The sequence below is a fragment of the Colletotrichum aenigma genome (assembly GCF_013390185.1).
Source record: "Colletotrichum aenigma strain Cg56 chromosome Unknown KSG_Cg56_contig02, whole genome shotgun sequence".
Taxonomy (NCBI): Eukaryota; Fungi; Ascomycota; class Sordariomycetes; order Glomerellales; family Glomerellaceae; genus Colletotrichum; species Colletotrichum aenigma.
In genome coordinates, this window is record NW_023500908.1 from 53336 (window position 1) to 65626 (window position 12291).

General features: G+C 54.6%; 4 protein-coding genes across 4 annotated transcripts; 2 read left to right on the top strand and 2 right to left on the bottom strand.

The window, feature by feature from the left end:
- Positions 1-719: 719 nt before the first annotated feature.
- Positions 720-2333, top strand: CGCA056_v002033 (uncharacterized protein; the record flags this gene model as incomplete). The annotated part of the gene is made up of 2 exons (XM_037317292.1): positions 720-1697; positions 1758-2333. The coding sequence occupies 2 exons, from the start codon at positions 720-722 to the stop codon at positions 2331-2333; spliced, it is 1554 nt and encodes a 517-aa protein (XP_037183593.1).
- Positions 2334-3388: 1055 nt separating this feature from the next.
- Positions 3389-4605, bottom strand: RFC3 (Replication factor C subunit 3; the record flags this gene model as incomplete). The annotated part of the gene is made up of 2 exons (XM_037317293.1): positions 3389-3783; positions 3831-4605. The coding sequence occupies 2 exons, from the start codon at positions 4603-4605 to the stop codon at positions 3389-3391; spliced, it is 1170 nt and encodes a 389-aa protein (XP_037183594.1).
- Positions 4606-5812: 1207 nt separating this feature from the next.
- On the top strand, positions 5813-6675 carry CGCA056_v002035 (uncharacterized protein; the record flags this gene model as incomplete). The annotated part of the gene is made up of 3 exons (XM_037317294.1): positions 5813-6026; positions 6177-6353; positions 6437-6675. The coding sequence occupies 3 exons, from the start codon at positions 5813-5815 to the stop codon at positions 6673-6675; spliced, it is 630 nt and encodes a 209-aa protein (XP_037183595.1).
- A 193-nt stretch (positions 6676-6868) lies between these two features.
- CGCA056_v002036 (uncharacterized protein) lies at positions 6869-9026 on the bottom strand (the record flags this gene model as incomplete). The annotated part of the gene is made up of 2 exons (XM_037317295.1): positions 6869-7976; positions 8032-9026. The coding sequence occupies 2 exons, from the start codon at positions 9024-9026 to the stop codon at positions 6869-6871; spliced, it is 2103 nt and encodes a 700-aa protein (XP_037183596.1).
- Positions 9027-12291: the final 3265 nt, after the last annotated feature.

The window sequence follows — 12291 nt, forward strand, 5'->3', positions numbered from 1 at the left end:
ACTCTACACATGCAGTGATAGCTCCCCACGCCATCCAAAACTCCAGTCCCGCCGCCCCGGTCCTTTTTATTCTAGCGCAGGCCTTGGCTTTGGTGGCTATTTCTTCATCTCCAAGAGGCTGCCTGCCGTGCCTGCCTGCCTGCCATCCAAACCGCCTCAGTTCCTGCGTGTCATCCTCATTTTCTCTTCCTTCGCTTCCGCCTCTTCTTCGTCACTTTGGCTGGGTACCCTCTTCCTTGCTCAATCTCTCCCTCGCAAGCAAGGCTGGTTCAGCTCCAATCAATCCACTTGCGACGGCCCGTTTCCTCCTCCACGCATCTCGAGCTCGGCCGCACTCCTCGTCCGGGGCACCCTGTCTTCTTCTTGTCTCTGTCATCCATCCGTCCTCTCTTTTGGCTTTGCTGTTCTTTTTGCCCTCGACGTCCCTCGAACTTTCTCTTCCTCCTCTCCAACGTCACTCTCCGATTGCGATCGCGCGCGCCACGAGTACGACCCGATACCTCACGCTCGCTGTCTGGCGCCATACATAGTACCTGCCGCGATACCTTCTGTCTCACGCAGCGCTTCCCGCGACCGACCGATCGACTTGCACCACCAACCTCCGTTGTGCCCGTCGTTCCCGTCGGTACACCGTCCTAGACCCTGGGCAACACAGACAGATCATGGGCTTGACCCAAAGACGGCATGACGGTTTTGTAAATCCCATACTCGCTTCCAAAATGTTATCCCGCCGTGCCCTTACCGTCCTTGCGCTCGTCACCGTCACCGCCGTCGTCTTCCTCATTTCCTCGCGGAGACTCGGCGCCGACTGGGCCATCGAGGGTCCCAACTACCATCCATTCCAACAGGGCCATGGCCCGCCTCCTCCGCCAGGTCCGCCAGGGAGTTCACCAAGCGCCGGTCCCGGAAGGCGTCCTCCCCCACCCGGCCCGCCGCCTCCCGGAGGCAAGCCCGACAAGCCCAGCGCCGAAGATGACCGCCAAGCGCAGCACAACGTGACGAACCAAGACATCCCTTACCGTCCTCACGATCCCATCTGCGACACCTTCCCCGACACGAGCAACATTCTTGTCATCATGAAGACGGGCGCCACCGAGTCCTTCGACAAGGTCCCGACCCAGCTCATGACAATGCTCAAGTGCTTGCCCGAGTTCTTCATCTTCTCCGACCTCGATCAGACCATCGCCAACTATCACATCCGTGACAGTCTCGACAGCGTCCTGCCAGAGGCCATGGACGGCAACAAGGACTTTGACCTCTACCGCCGCCAGAAGGCCTGCCAAGCCGACCAGCAGAGCTGCAACAAGCTTGCCGTGTCCAAGGATGAGGGATGGAACCTCGACAAGTACAAGAACGTCCACATCGCCGAGAAGACGTATCACATGCGCCCCAACTACGACTGGTACGTCTACATCGACGCCGACACCTACGTCCTGTGGCCCACGCTCGTTCAGTGGCTCAAGAAGCTCAACCCCAAGAACAAGCACTATCTCGGCAGTGTGACTATGATTCGCAACTTTATCTTTGGCCACGGTGGCTCCGGCTACATCATTTCTCAGGCTGCCCATCGCGACATGATTGCTGGCAAGGAAAAGGTTGGAAACCAGTGGGACGTCCGTGCTAGCAAGGAGTGCTGTGGTGACTACATCTTCGCCCTCGCCATGAAGGAAAACGCGGATGTGGACGTTCATAATGTGGTAAGTATTGACTGGCGGGGCGGGTTTCAAGCGCGCGCGCAACCTTCTAACACGTCGCAGTGGCCCACGATCAACGGCGAGAAGCCCTTCACGCTCCCCTACGGACCGACGCACTGGTGCCACCCCATCGTCACGATGCACCACATGAATGCCGAAGAGATCTCGACCTTTTGGGAATTCGAGCACGAGCGCTACGCCGACCCAAGCCTGCCGAGCCCGCCCCCCGTCATGCGCATTAAGGACATTTACCACCGATTCTTCGCCCCGAAGATGATACCCGAGCGCGCCGACTGGGACAACCTCGCCGACGATCGATTCTACCTCGACCAGGCGGCCAACAAGCACGACGATACACAGCTCAGCCGTGCCAAGCTGGACGACCTGTCGCCTGAAGAGAAGGAAGCGCACAAGTCCTTTGGTCAATGTCGCAAGGCATGCGAAGCCGACCAGAACTGCTTCTCCTTCCAATACAGGGACGGCGTCTGCGGCTTCAGCTGGGCCTTCAAGCTTGGCCACCCTGTCCGGAAAGAATCCCAGGAGGAGAAGCGCCGCATGTCCGGCTGGGACGTTCGCAAGATCAACTCCTGGATCGAGAAGCAAGGCGAGTGCGGACCCGTCAAGTGGCCCGATGTCTGAGAGATCGAGAGATCAAAACTCGACAAACGAGACGTACGCCGATTGTCGCCGGAGATCATCCGTGAGGTTCGACGACGACGGGTTAAGATTGGCAGATTCCAGCGATTGCGAAGTTACGACTGTCATCCAAGGCTTGAGACGTGACGTATGTTTCACGTGGGTCCCTATACCATGTCTCAGGGCGCCAATGTCTTGAATACACCAAAGCGGACTGTCTTGGAAACGGCAGGGGAAAGAAGACGGTTTATCCCCCAATTCTGAATTTCCCTGGTCTCGCACTACGGTTTCCGTCAAAGAAACCGATCGACAACGAAAAAAAAGCCACCCGGCTCGGCATATAGAATTCCCCAGCCCAAGCGTGTGTGTATGTGTGTTTTATTTTCTGTATGTACAACTATTACGAAGAGGGCGGCAAGAGTTCTTGGAAATGCTCTGGCGTTCACATTGGAAAGACTTTTGTTTTTATTGGAGACGGTGTCTTTGGCTAGCAGACTGGAGCAGGGAGGGGGCCGGGTTCGTTCAGCTGGGCGCCAGACGCCGATGCTCCTGATAGAAAAGCTCTTTTGGGTACCGATTTACTATCTTACGTACATATATTCCGATTCGCATATCATATCCTCATTCTACGACGTCCTTCCTTTCTGCCTGCGTGCTGCCTGTCGTTCGACTTGACGTGTAAGCTCTCCCTGCCGACCGGGAAAGAGCGAAGGTTTCAGATGGCAACCGGCGACTTTCTTGACTCAGGCCTTGAGACACAAGACAAGGCGGCCGCGACCGAGATGGTACAACCTTGCACACGACTCTCTGCTCGCCCTGTCGACTCTGGAACGACGGTTCATCCGGCATTCTGTGTGCTATTTCTGGCTTCCGCGGACTGGAATGCTGATCACTAGAAAAGAAGTTGCCGGGGGTTTGATGCGGCACTGATTCAATCTGAGAAAGAATGACGACGGAACGGACGCAATCATGGTGGTGATCATAACATCATGAATTATCTATTCCTTGTTTTGCTTTTTCCTTCCTTCCTGTCTCCATCCCTGTAATACCTTGTGGCCTTATTGGCTCATCAACTCTGCGCCGCTGCGAATGACGCCGACCACGGCACCCGTCTGCACGGCTTCGCTGCCTCCACCCGCAACGCGGTGCTCAATGTCCGCCAGCCCGTCAAGCCACTTGATCATCACCTCCGGCTTGACCTCCAAGGTGGCCAGCTGCTCCGATACCGCCGTGATAATGTCCGCCAGCGCCAGGCCCCGCGACACCTTGAGCGAGCTGATGGTCGTCAAGCAAGTGGTCACGTCGGTTGTGCTCAGGAGGGTGTCGAGGATCTCTTGGATGGCATCGGGCTGCGGGGCGGCGATGCAGTTGTATATCGTCTCGGTCGTGATTGTCTCTCTGACGATCTCGCTGTCGGGGACCTTGGGCTCGTCCTTGGTTCGGAGTGGCGTACCTTGACATGTTAGCTTGCGAAGGATACGGCTGCACGTTACTGCTTACTTGATGCATGGCAGGCCTGGAGCACGTTCAGCGCCCGTCTCATGTCTCCCTTGCTCAGCTTTACCAGCGCCTCTGTCGCCTCGGACATGATCTTGACGTGCTCCTCCTCAATGACCTTGTCCACCAGCACCCTGATATCCCGCTCCTTCAGCGGGCTGAACCTGAACCGCGTGCATCGCGACAGCAGCGCGGGCGACAGCTTGTGGGAGTAGTTTGCGATGATGCAGAACCGCGTGTTGACCGTGTACTTTTCCATGATGCGACGGAGAGCCATCTGGGCCGTGTTGGTCATGGCGTCGGCTTCGTCGAGGATGATGAGCTTGTACGACGCCATGCCGCCGGCCTTGGCGGCGGGGCCGAGAGTGAAGATTTGCTTTGTCGAGGCAAATGTCTTGATCTGCTCGCGTACGACGTCGATACCACGGTCGTCGGAGGCGTTGAGCTCGAGGACCATCTGGCGTATGTTCTCGGCGCCGTAGATGCGTCGGGCGAGGGCGAGGATCGTGGAGGTCTTGCCCGTTCCCGGGGGCCCGTAGAGGAGGAGGTGGGGGAGGCGGTTGGAGTCGACAAACTTGTTGATCGTGGCGAGGATGTCTTGGTGGCCCGAGACGTCGTTCAGGTTGACCGGACGGTACTTTTCGACCCAAGGCAAGCTGTCTTCGGCTTCGACGGGGAGGTTGGCGGCACTGCGTTTGCCCTGCTTGGCGTCGGACGAGAAGGTGATGTCTTTGGACGCCGGGGCGTCGACGTCCATTTCATCTTCGTAGTCGGACATGGCGACAATTTGAGATGGAAGATGGTCAATTTGGAGGTCCGGGGGTGTCGAGCGAGTACAGCAAAGGAGACCACCGTACCTACGGACGTAGCTGGGCGATTTGGTGCGTGATGCAATTGAAGCATCGAGACGCGTTGCGACGCGTTAAGGAATTGGCGCGCACGTGACCACTTAAAATGCTGGTCCCACCTACCGCGACCGTGCGTGCGCTTGCGCAAACACTGTACTATTCGCACTGCTATGGGCACTTTGCACAGCATCATGTCACGTCAAGCGCAATTTCAGTCGCCCAAGGCATACATCACGTCATTGTCCACCTGTGAAATCGTTCATCGGCGTTCCAAGCGTGCACCTCTTCCTTCATTATATCTTAGACTTTAGGACAAAATAGTAGTATCAAATGTGTAGACATATGGAACTACGAGCTTTCTGGCATGTCGAAGCTCCTCCTGCTTACCTAAAATTCCGCACGTCGAAACCTGGGGAGTGCCGTGGTTGAGCTGGAAGACATGCTAGTGCTATATCATGAGTAGCGGTCTCGCCAGCGGGAACTCGATAGTCATTCATCAGAGAGCTCACAGTTCCGCGTCGTAATCCTCATTACGTAAACGATGTATGAACATCGGAGAGACAATGCCACGGGACGTTTACGTGTTCCCCCACTTTGAGGTATGGATGCCATTGCTCTTCACCCCTTCAAGAATCTCACCTCATACCCCATCCTGTAGGATTGAAGCTCGGCACCAGCGGACAGGTGCAGCTTCCTTTTTTCGCAATGCTCGTATCCTCAAGACTCAATTGAAGAGTTCGGTTGAACGCGGACCGAGTAAGAGCCGTTCATAGCTTGCTTGTAGTTGGGGGCACCTAGGCCAAGGTGTCACGATGTCACATCCGCCACAAAGTTACCACTCAAGGCCCATTGAACCCTGTAAAACCAAGGCTTTGGTCCCTCAATTTTGTAAATGGCGGAGTCGGCTCGGCCTCGCAGAACCCCTGGCCGACGGGACACCAGATATTCAAAGGGAAAAAAGTTTATGTCAACTCCCGCCCATCCTCCCACCGCCTTTCATGTCATTTCTCCCACCCGAGCCGTCTCACTGCTTATACACAGTTCGCTCGCACTTCAAAAACCGAAGGTCTTACTCGTCAACTCCTCGTCCCATCTCATTCTTGCTTTCCACGCCATCCGCGGTAACTTCAGATTACAATGGCTACTCCCGTAGTAGAGGCTGCCCGGACTCAGGACGCGCCCGCGCTCGCCGAATTATTCTTCGAGTCTTTCAATGATGAGTTTTTCCAGACCCTGTTTCCTCAAAATAAGTTTGGACGAGACTACATGACCAAGGCGTATAAGATGTTCATGCGTTCCAAAGAGAACCATAGCCAAGAGGGTCAAGTCTACGTGATAAGAAACGATGAAGGTAGGCGGATCTATGGGATATCCACTTGCCCCATCTCCGAATCCCGCTCCCGCTTCCTTCCCGCAACCCACCCCGCAAACGCGGGAGACTGGGGATACCGAGTGCCCGCCAAAAGGTACGTCTCCAAAGACTGACAGCAGTCCGTCGCAGGTGAAGTCGTCGCATCGTCCCTTGTGTGGATTATTCGCCCCGAGGACAACGGAACCTGGTCCTGGCGGAAGCGCTGGCCTGCCGCGAATGCAGGCCAGAAGGATGAGCTTCTCGATCAATTCTTCACCGACATGGCCCTTCAACACGACCAGAACATGGGGAAAGATGCACACGTCTGTAAGTTGATGAAACTCACCCCACAACTCACCCCACACGTGCAGTTCAAACAGGGTATGAATGCTAATGACAATGACCGGTAGACTTTGAATTGATCATGACGGACCCTGCTCACAAGCGGAGAGGTTATGCTCTCGCACTCCTCCAACACGCCTCCGAAATTGCGGATCAGCTGGGTTATCGGATGTACCTCGACTCCGACCAGGATGTCGTGCCGCTCTACGAACGCGTCGGGTATGTTGTTCGCGGCAGTGCGGGCAAGGCTTCACTCATGGTTCCTATGGTGAGGCCAGCGAAAGTACAAGTTTCTGCACAAGCATAAATCGACACTGGGATTCGCGTGGCTGTTTTCCGTAAACCATTCTGTTCTGAGCTATGTACCAAAGTGCCCGGCGTGTAGCTCCCCACCCGGAGGGTACGTTCTGTGGCTAGTATACATCAGACGGAAGCCCAAACAGGCTTCGATTTCATTCGCTCGCTATCGCTCCAATGCTTCGCTTTTCTCTTTTGACTTTTCATCTCAAGTCTACGTTTTTCATCGCCTCCTTCTCGTTTCCATACGGAGGTGAGGCACCCCAGTACTGCTGGACTCGCTGATCCGGCCGGGAGTTGTTGTACCCCTGGCCCGTCTCCATTGAAGAGTACATGGACGGCCCCATAGGGCGTCGGGGAGTCCTCCCGTCATCCATCTGAACATAGAAGTCCGTAATGTCAGGATACATCGTGGGCTCACGCTCAGGGCGTGGAGGCGGTGGTCGGAAAGCGTCGATGAGTGTTTGCCGTCTAGTGATTCTCCTGGGTCTCTCCGGGAGTGGCGTCTGTCCTGGACGTGACCCATTCTCCGAGTCGCCGCCAGCCACCACGGTGGCATCATCCGAAGAGCCGTCTTTGAGGTCCTTCTTTTCGTCCTCCTCCTTCTTGGCTGCAAAGAAAATTGCGAACACCATCTCCATGTCTTCCGGACCCTTCCTCTCGCGCATGATTTGATGTGGAACATCGAGATCATCAATGAGGCGCTCGATCTCTTCAACAGAGTAGTTGCCCTTATCTCTGTCGCCGGAGTAGTCTCCTGGTCCACTGGCGCCGTTCGGAACATGAAATCGTAGGTCAACTCTGCCGAATGCATATACAGCCACAACAAGCAGCTCGAATAAGAAGCCCGTCGTGTAGAAGACCGCCTTGCCATAAATGACACTGTCCGTTCCAGGCGGCTCCTTGTTGACCAAAGCGTAGACACGAATGGCATGTCCAGCCATCAGGAGAAATGAGCCAAAGAATAGCAATGCGACCTTGACACGCATCGATCCTGTACCAAATTTTTCCGGCTCAGGTCCAGGGATACAAAGACATCCTGCTACCACAATCACCGGAAAGGCGGCAAGGAACATGTTGTATCCAGACCCAAACTTGATCAGATCATCTGTCGCTTCAAGCCGATCAAGATTGCCAACGCTAAAGAAACTGATGATCAAATTGACGCCATTGAATAGGATGAAGACAGGGACAGAAAATAGCAACAGTAGGAACGTCTGGCTCGCTGCAGTACACCATCCTGCTTTTGGGTGTATGGAGCGGAGCAGGCGCTGGGCAAAAAAGATGTTTACTGCAAAGAGCAGCGCGGCACTGAGATTTTGTTAGTCGTATTCTCACTCATCTCAGTGACAAAGTGAGTACTCACCCGCCGTTCTCGGTGATCAGCGCCACAAGAATGACACCACGTGTTGTGACAATTGACCATGTAATTCGAAAAATACAGGTCACAGTCCGAAGCATACAAAAGTCGAAAATGATATCCGAGATCAAAAACTTGTGTCCTCGCTTCGCGTTGGCTCTGTAGATGCTAATGTGAACGTATGCCCCTAGCATGAACAGAAGCATGAACATGATTGTGACAGGAAGGTCAAGATTCTTTGTTGGTACGCCACCCGGGAAAGCTCCGTTGGCTGGATCAGGGGGTCCCATTGGAGGACCTCCAGCAGGCGGGCCAGCCTGAGCCTGCGGGTTTGGCGGCGGCCCTCCACCTCTGCCCGAACCAGGGCTGCTCATGACGGGAGCGAGCACCGGAGGTGGGGGGGTTTGGTTTATTAGGGTAGTCGCTGGAGGCGAGGATGGAGGAGGGACAAGTCCAGACGCCGGAGGAGGTTGAGGTACTGGAGACGCAGCTGCGAGCTGAGGAGTTGTCTTTGGAGTTACTGAGGACTGTGACAAAAGAATAGGCGCTGCTATCGAATCGGGATTGGCGGCAAGAGGGGCTGCATTAGGAGGCCGAGGAGGTGATGGTGGCTCTTTTGGGGGCGGCGGTGGTACTGGAGGAGGAGGAGGAGGAGGAGGAGGAGGAGGAGGAGGTTGCGGAGGTGGTTGTGTTTGTGTGACAGTTACGATGGCGGGCGGAAGTGTCTTTACCGTCGTATAGATGATGTAGTTTGTTTCAACGATGACTTGCGGAGGTTGGTTCTGCACAGCAGGTAACGGTACACCATTAGGGCTAGAACCAGCTACTGTTGCTACGGCCGGCGCGACGAAGGCTCTCGAGGTTGCTGGTGAGAGTGCAGCTGGAATCAATGCTGGTCTGGATGTCGATGCGTCTGCTGGTCTTGCACCTTGCTGAGCAAGATTGAACCCTTGTGCGAGGAAAGGGGACACAGCAGATAATAACTCGGCAATGCCAGCCATGGTTGTGTGTGATACGAGACGTTCCCGTCCGTAGTTCCCGTTCGGTTGCCTGAATCAGGGATGCGGAAGAATGGCTGGATTGTGGAGACAGTCGGAGTTGGGATCGATGGGAAAGGAAGGAGGATTGCAGAAGCAAAACAAGAACGGATATGCAGGGTCTCAGGTGAGAGAATATGGGACCCAGTGTCTATGTGCCGGTATGCGTGTTCCTAATGGTCGATGGTGACTGAACCCGGTGCTGCATGTTGCCTCATCTGTGGTGACGAAGTGAATGCACCAAAGCAGTAAGCGGGTCCTCCTCGTAGTAGTAGACAGGTCCAGCTGAAAGGGCTCAAAGGGAGGTAGGTATTGATGGAAGAGAATTCGGTCGACCGGACTGGCAAAAGTGCGATGCGTATACCGCAATGGGTAGAGTAGTCGTGGGGCTGAACCCAGGCGAATACGGATCGTTGTAGGGCTGTTGAGGCTGTAAGGCTATGACGACAGCATGTATGTCGTGAATGGGACCTGTATTTACTTGATCTGAGTTGATTGACTGCCAATTTTCTCAGCGTGCTCGTTCGTGGAAGCAACAAATCGTTATTGATGAGGCTTTGGGTTGGAGTCGTTTCGTTAGCTAGTGGTGCTCTTGTTCGTTTTCTTTTTTCGCCGAAACTGCAGAAACGAACACAGGCGCAGAGTGCCAGTGACACCCTTATTAGAGCCATTTCGATCCCATCTCATCAGCCTTTTGGCGCTCCATCCTTCTCCCTCTTCTCTTCATCCCACCCTCTCGCAGACCCATCGATGCCACTCAAGTACGACGATGGAACAACGCCTCAGCGGCGGCCCGGTATTAGGAGTAGAAGTTGACTCTAGACTTTCCGCCGAGTTTCCCACTGAGGCAGGTCGAAGGAGGAGGTTCGGCGCCAAACCGTTTCAGGAGCCGTTGGGGAACGTCGAAGTATTTCCACTTCGGGAGCAGAGGTGCGGGCTCCAGCCTCTTCTAATCGCAACGACTTGCCACCAAAGGAGCAATCAGCTCGAAAGCTCATTTTTCATCCCTTCTTTGCTGAACTGTCGTGTACCTGTCCTGCCTGTCGCCGGGCTGTCTCTGCATGTGTCCAGGCTGTCTGGGGCGTCTGTTCGCACCCATGGAGGTTGCGAGTCAATGCGACCCATTCTGACGGGACTGTCAGCCTGATGCGGTAAGTTGCTGTCATTTTGACTCGAGTCCACAACGGTCGTCTCCCCTATTGTCAAAAGAGTCTCGGATAGTGCGAGGAATGCGAGCCCGATCATTGCGGCTGTTGCGGCTGATGTCCTGTTTACGGCTCGTCTTCTTGGGTACGATCTATCTTCCGTTCCACCGTGTGGCTCCTCTCTGGTGGCTCCCGATTCTCCCCATCATCCACCTGTTGTGGTAATCGTAAGCAGATGGCCAGTGTTTCGATCCATTTAGACGCCCGACATGCGATGCGATTCGCCTTTCAGAGAGCTAGCAGCTCCACGGTCTAAGCAGGGAATCGAATGAAAGCTGTGAGCTTCGCCTACACCCTCCGACAACCGCCAGGCAAGGTGTGTTGATTGATAGGGAGAACAACTACTGAAGCATGGAGCCAATCTTGCAGAAACGTCTTGCCATGTTGTCCGAGCTCTCTGGGGCCAATTGCGTAATGTGCATCTACTGCAGGCACGAACGTTGCCCTGCATACTTGTCAAGGACTGGCGATGATCCCGAAGCCATGAGTGATGAATCGAATCCCGCTGTCTGAGACTTTTCCAAAGGCGGGGTTGGATCTTTCTTTCGCCGCGGATATCGATTTGCTTCTCGGCCGTTGCATGCGTCTTTTACTCTGTTACCTCAGCCGCATCATGCGTCGGTCTCGGTGAACAATTTTCTCCCACCGGAAGTGAACACATCTGTAAACATCCACTGGCGATGAGAATCACAACACCATGCCTGCGGCGATCTGCTTTTCGCTAGCTTCAAGCTTAAATCACGCCGCGTGTAGGATCGCAAGGTGGCCATTGCACCTTGTGCTGCAAGGCCCGCGCATATGCCGGGAGAGGGTGGGATTGCTGCCACTCCGTAATATGATCGCCCATTAAGGCCCCCTGATCCTGACGCGGATCGGCCCAATACCTCTCTATCAACGCTTTCGGTTTCGATCTATGATACTTGAAATTGTTGCACAAGACATCAGATTTCTCTTCGGATTTTGGAACATTTTTGACATCTCCGCACAAACTCCTGTCAGCCCTCCTGGGCGGCCCATGGAGGGGTTCACAGAATGATCTTAGGGAGGGGTGAAGATTCGTAACCCGAGCTAGGTATAGAGTTAGAGTGCCTAAGTGATACACATGCCATGCGAGGGGGACAGCCAGAGCCAAACTATGGCCAATTCGTCGGAAGCAATCGGACTCAGGGTATCCTGGCAATTGCCCACATTCCGACAAGACCTCTGGGAAATCCTGCGGCAGAAAAACACCTGGACAGGCCCGTCTAAGGTTACCCCGGACAATGGAGAAGAAACGTCAGGGTCCGACATCTGCCATCAGCGTGGCTTGCTCCCGCTGTCGAGTCCACTTCTCGAGTCCGAATTCCGCTTTTACGTACGCCTGAGACAGTCAGCCCCGGACTGATGTAAGGCGGAGCGGGTTTCGAAAGATTGCGCAGCTGAGGCTGCCTCGAACCGGCCGAACATCTATCCAGTGGGGACGGAATGACTTCAACACATCTGTCGTTGGGAACGAGTATGAAGATCCACCGGGCCGGGAAAACTGCTGAACCTGGAGGCCTTGCGTACCGACAAGACTCACAAACAGCATGCTGGCCATATGATGTAGTTTGGATTGACATGTTCAGTCTTTCTCCCCGACCTTCTCTTCAGAAGGGCGGATCGCGTCGAACCCTGATCCTGGTATTTGGTCTCAGAAGGCACCACACCACACCATCACCATAATTGACATGGGTAATGGCCTTCCAGCAGATCCCGCACAAAGGCAGGAATAGCCACAGCCACGCTTGTTTCCTGACTTGGTGGTTCATTCGTCGCTTTATCCAGCACGATGTTTCCCTACTGAGCGGAAAGGACGAGTCGCGATAGCTTCAGCGATTTATCAGATGTTTTGGGACGACGACCCGGGCGGTCAGTCACACACATTTGCGTTTTGGAAGACGCAGCGTTGACCGGCCTGGTCATTTCGTAGCTATCCTACAATACTCGTAAGAAGTTGCAGGCTTTGAAAGATCCTTTCGACGCATTGTCTCAAGAAGTCCAAG